We start from the raw sequence: 5,600 nt of genomic DNA on the forward strand, positions 1-5,600 counted from the left end.
TTAGTTGTTCTAGTTGAGGTAGGGTCTTCCACTTTGCAAAGTAGGAAAAAAAAAAAAAAAAAAAAAAAAAAAAAAACAATAAAAAGTGGTTAGAGTTAGACTCGTGAAGAGTAGGGTAAAGCGAGATTGAAAAGATAGGAATTATGCAAATTATTTGAAAATAACATTGCCGTCATATATATTAGCCTTTCAAGTATGGTTAGATAATGATCAATCAAAAATTGCTGGATCCCATTTTCTTCATATCGCTTTACATGAAAAGTTGACAACGAACTATAAATGCAACTTCACGCCATGTTTGAATCTAATTTTGTGTCCAATTATTACGTTAGTCGTAGACATGAAGCTATCGAAAAGAAACAGTACCATGGATTGTGAATGGGGTTTACTCTTTTTGTCAAAATCTCTTTTAAGCCAAGCTTTACCACTAATTTACTAATTACTTAGTTGATAGTAACATTCTCCTACTCTATATAATGAGTCCCTTATCTCATGAAAGCATCAACTTCTTTCATATTTCGATCCACCCCATTATCCATTGAACTAACAATGGAGCCTAAAAGTCTAATTATTGCTCTCTTCCTCTTATCTCTATTCTTTGGATCCTTATCCGCTACACCCACCAGGAAAATCAAGGCTCGAAACCCTTGTAAAAGGTTAGTTTTATATTTCCATGACATTATTTACAATGGCAAGAACTCTAACAATGCAACTTCAGCCATGGTAGGAGCACCAGCTTGGGCTAACACGACGATAATGGCAGGACAAAACCATTTTGGTGACTTGATTGTGTTTGATGACCCCATTACATTAGACAACAATCTACACTCAACCCCAGTTGGTCGTGCCCAAGGCTTTTATGTTTATGACAAAAAGGACATTTTCACAGCTTGGATGGGGTTCTCCTTTGTTTTCAACTCTACACAACATAAAGGGAGCATAAACTTTGCTGGGGCTGATCCGCTAATGAACAAGACTAGGGATATTTCAGTGGTTGGTGGCACTGGTGACTTCTTCATGGCTAGAGGGATAGCCACTTTGATGACTGATGCCTTTGAAGGAGAAGTTTATTTCCGGCTTCGTGTTGATATTAAATTGTACGAGTGTTGGTGACAAATTTTGTTTGTGACTGATTGTTTATCATTTTTTTAATTTTTTTTTTCTTTTTTAATCAAATCAAGATTTCTTTGTCACTTACCCAAAAACAAATAATTTCTGTTTTACATGATGGATAGTATGTAATAAACTTCTGCCCACTTTGGCGCTTTCGTTGGTTTTTTTTTTTTTTTTTTTTTGGACAATTGCAAAAATAATTTGTAATTATGAACATCTCATTTTGTAACTATAAAAAATCTCAGTTTTGAGAAATATTGTGTTGGGGGAAAATTTTTCATTTTATATACTTTGAAATTTCTAAAGTAGTATAAGATTAAATCCACATCAGGATGGGTCACATGGATTTTGGGGGCATAATAGTATTTTTCCGAGCAAAAATGAAAAATCAAGATTTTGACTGGAGATTGAGGTAATTCGAAGAAAACAATTTCAGTAGCTGGATGGTCTTAGAATGAGTATGCATGCATAAATTTGGTGAATTTTAATTGATCCTCAAAAGACTTTTTATTTTATTTTATTTTATTTTTTTGAGAGAGAGTTTCAACTTATGGCGTCCGCTCCTAATAATAGCTCTTTATCAGCAGATCAAGACACTAATCAGTTTTCAGTGTAGGCGGAGATTAAACCCCAGATTTCTTATACAACCATCAAAGACTTTACCAGTTGAGCTAACTGGAACCCACCTCAAAAGACTAATTCAAAATAAATTAAAGACTAATTTTTTATTTCTTTAAAGAGAAAATAATTATGGTCATGTAAACATGAGATAATCCTAGACAATAATTTTAGATTATTAAAAAATTACTTTGTTTCATGAATGAATAATTTAGAGAGAAATTAATATGATTAAGATTAACCCAATTACTTTTCTTTTCCTTTTTGTTCTTTGAAACCTTATTAATAATTTGTGATGGCTTTGAATTTGGTTTCTCCAGCTGAAATCAAAGCTGCCTCCTTCTTACTTTGGTAAAGTTCTCGGCTCTAGGAGTCTAGGTTCTATAGACTTCTTTTGGCTGTAGTATTCTTGTACTCACTTTCGTAGTCATCGTTTACATTCATACATTCTTCTCAAAAACCAAAAACAAAAAAAAAAAAAGTTCCACAAACATTCCATCACAAATGAATGAAGTTTCCCCTTAAAATAGCCATAATCGAATGACGTGATTACAATATCCTGCTTCCTCATGCATTATTTTATTTTTAGCAATGACAACTAATCATTAGTTGAAATCCCAAAATCATCTCAATATAATTAAATATCTGAGACAAAGAATTTAAGTGAAACCTTTTTGTATTCAAATATGATTCGTTCGCTCTGCCTAACACGCTCAAGTTCGATTCCCGCTACCAGCAGGAGTCTGTTGGTGGGCATCACATCCGTAAGCATGTGTGCTCTGCCCGAGGGTTTAATATAACCATAAACACCCCCATTTTTGGATTTTCAAAAAAAATATATATATATATATTAAATAATATTTATTTATTTAATTTTTATACTATAATTTTCTTATTTACAACTATCATTCTTGCCTTTTATACGCAAAAATACTAATTACTTTTTTGTATTTAGATTTTGTACAATCCCACTACTTTTTTCTTTATTATGTGAAACCAATTGTTTTAAGATAATTTTGGGGCCTTGTTGTGTAGGAGGAGGCCTTAGGCCTAGGCATAGAACTTTTTTTAGAACTAATCCTAAAAAACAGAAAGTAAATAAATTTTAAGCAGAGACATGTTGAAATTGATGTTAAAAAACCTAGAAATCTAACCCAACATCTATGGCACGTACGTAAACAACAACAAAATAGAGCAAATAAAGGTCCAATGCTTATCGAGTTGACTCAGGGTCGTCTCAGGGTCATCTTTAAAACATAGACTTATTACATAAGGCCTTTATTTCGGTTTGTTACAAAATCGTATCCTCCGGCGACAAAAAGGTATTTATTAGGAATTTAGGACAAGCTTTGTCGCCTCAAAACATTTCTTTTTCTTTCTTTTTTTCTTTTTTTTTTTTGGTTATTTGACTTATTTTCTTTTGAAAAGAAAATGCATTCGAATAAGAAGAATTATTACAAGGAAATCTTAACTTTATTAGAGAGTAATTAAAAATAAGTGAAACTCTAATCCATGATTGATTTCAAACTCTAAAATTTAAAGTGATTGTTTTTAGTCCTTTTGATGTTGATATGTCCAAATTATGAAGGACAAAACTCAGTTACAAAATTGGTTGTAACATAATCTTACTCAATATCTTTTTATTAGAGTTAAATTTTGACTGTTAAATTACATTTTCTTCTTATATCCTCCATGCTTGCAAAATTTCTAGAAAATTAAAGATCAATAACCATGTCATCTATAAATTATTTAAATTGCAAAATTTTGTAGTTTAAAATTATGCATAAAATATAAACTTATAGATCATATAGTAAATAGTATTCAATTGACACAAAATTTGACATGTGTATTATGAGCATAAAGAACATGCAATTCAACAGTTAAATTTTCAAAATATGTAGTAATATTTATTTTATTGAGTAAGGTTGTAGCCTAAGTTATAGCCTTAGGCTACATCCAATTTTACAGTTAAACTTTGTCCATTATTGAATTGACATGTCATCACTGTGAGAAATATATTAGAGGCCAAAAAAATTATTGCAGTTTATATTTGTTAGAAATTAAAAATAATTATCTTAATAATTGGTTAAGGACTAAAAAAATCATTATAAGTTATTAGTGACTAGTTTCTAAAATAAAAATAAAAAAGTTATTAGTGACTAAAAGATATCACTATAAACTTCAAAGACAAAAATCAGTCATTGACTAAAGTTTATGGATCAAACTAGAGACTAGGTGTACCAGTCTTGCATAGCCTACCCCGATCTCCTGTGAGTACCAGCATTCAACTATAATTTGAACCCCAATGGGGAAAAATACATTCAAACCTTTCTTTCTTTCTTTTTTCCCTGAAATTCCCTCTGGATATATAATAATGATGAACCTTTTTTTTCTTTACGTTTAAGTTTGGTCCCAAGAGAAAGCAATAACTGAACTGTGTGTAGCTGCCCCTTTTGCAAATCTTTGATCGCTAAACAAAACAGGAAAAGCTTGATGCCCATCTATGTTGAGACCTCAATGATTTTGTTGGTGAAATTCTGGCATGCGTATCGGGCTTATTGGTTATTCTTTTTTATACAATCTCTTTATACGATTTTTTTTATAGACAACATCGCCTTGAAAAAAGCCATAATATATCAAATAAACAAGGTCCAATGTTTTTTGGCCATTAGTCATGTAGTTCAATAATTGGTATTTCTTAATATTTTTAACAAAAATATCCAAATTCAAATTCCCACACCTCCAATTATCAAATTATTTAAAAAATAAATAAAAGTCCAATACTTTTTGTAATGTGTAACTTTCAAGGGCGTTATCTGAAGTCTGAACTAATATATATGGATTCTATACTTAATTATTGTCTTAACAACAATAAGTCGTCATAGTTTTATTCAAATAACTTGTAAATCAAAAGCAACAAAATGGAAAATTTCTAGAGAAATAGACTCCATCAAAACCAACCAAAAAAATAATATAGCTCTCCTGGCTAAGGAATGGGCTACAACATTACCTTGCCTCCTAATATGAAAGAAGGAATATGAGATTATAAAGAACCCACAATAGACTTAGTGTCTTTAACAAAACGTCTGATGGACGAGAGAGAGAGAGAGAGAGAGAGAGAGAGAGAGAGAGAGAGAGAGAGAGAGAGAGAGAGAGAGAGAGAGAGAGAGAGAGAAAACTTCAGCATTAATGCAGAAAACTTGCATTTTTTATGTTTCTGGAACCTTACATGCACGCACACGTTTGAGCCTGTATGTGCATGCATTAAGGCTGCACACGCAAGATGATTCCTATGTGTGCATGCCGAAGGCTTCCTTAGCCTTACTTTTCCAAAAATAGATTTATTTGCTCATTAAAAGTTATATTTTTCATTTTAACATTTCTCAAGTCAATTTAGCATCTAATTGGACCCTAAACTAACCTTAGGTCTTAGAATTTCAACATCATTGGGGAACAGGAGCCCAAGTCACAAGGGGTACAACCGTACAAAATGTGGTGTCTACAAGGATACTGTCACAAACCCTTACTCCAATGCTGTAGATCTCATCTTTGACCTAAATCCCCAATTTCATGTCACATTGCCATCCTAATCAACTCATCTACTCCTCCCCCACCCCCCCCCCCCCCCACCCCCCTTCCCCCCAAAACACTCTGGCCACCATCTCTCCAAAGAGAAAAGTTTCAAGGTAAGAATATGAACATTTCGCAAAGCGACTAAAAAGGGCTATCATAGGGCTAGAACCAGTTTACTTTGACCCAGATACAGTTATGCTAACTCCTCAATCGAGATTGAAGCATTTCATCCTTCAACAAAGACATAAGCCAGGTACTTCGAATTACCACAATGAGCTATACAATACAAAGAATGT

The 5,600-nt window shown here is 32.5% G+C and overlaps 1 protein-coding gene across 1 annotated transcript; it reads left to right on the plus strand.

Moving 5' to 3' along the window:
* Window positions 1-490: 490 nt before the first annotated feature.
* On the plus strand, window positions 491-1,272 carry LOC126713402 (dirigent protein-like). The gene has a single exon (XM_050413154.1). The coding sequence runs from the start codon at window positions 493-495 to the stop codon at window positions 1,111-1,113; it is 621 nt and encodes a 206-aa protein (XP_050269111.1). The 5' UTR covers window positions 491-492; the 3' UTR covers window positions 1,114-1,272.
* The last annotated feature ends 4,328 nt before the right edge of the window (window positions 1,273-5,600 follow it).

The sequence above is a fragment of the Quercus robur genome, chromosome 2 (assembly GCF_932294415.1).
Source record: "Quercus robur chromosome 2, dhQueRobu3.1, whole genome shotgun sequence".
NCBI classification, from domain to species: Eukaryota; Viridiplantae; Streptophyta; class Magnoliopsida; order Fagales; family Fagaceae; genus Quercus; species Quercus robur.

Bases quoted from the DNA above. Each gene is read 5' to 3' on its own strand.
- LOC126713402 (XM_050413154.1), top strand. From the start codon at position 493: ATGAAAGCATCAACTTCTTTCATATTTCGATCCACCCCATTATCCATT.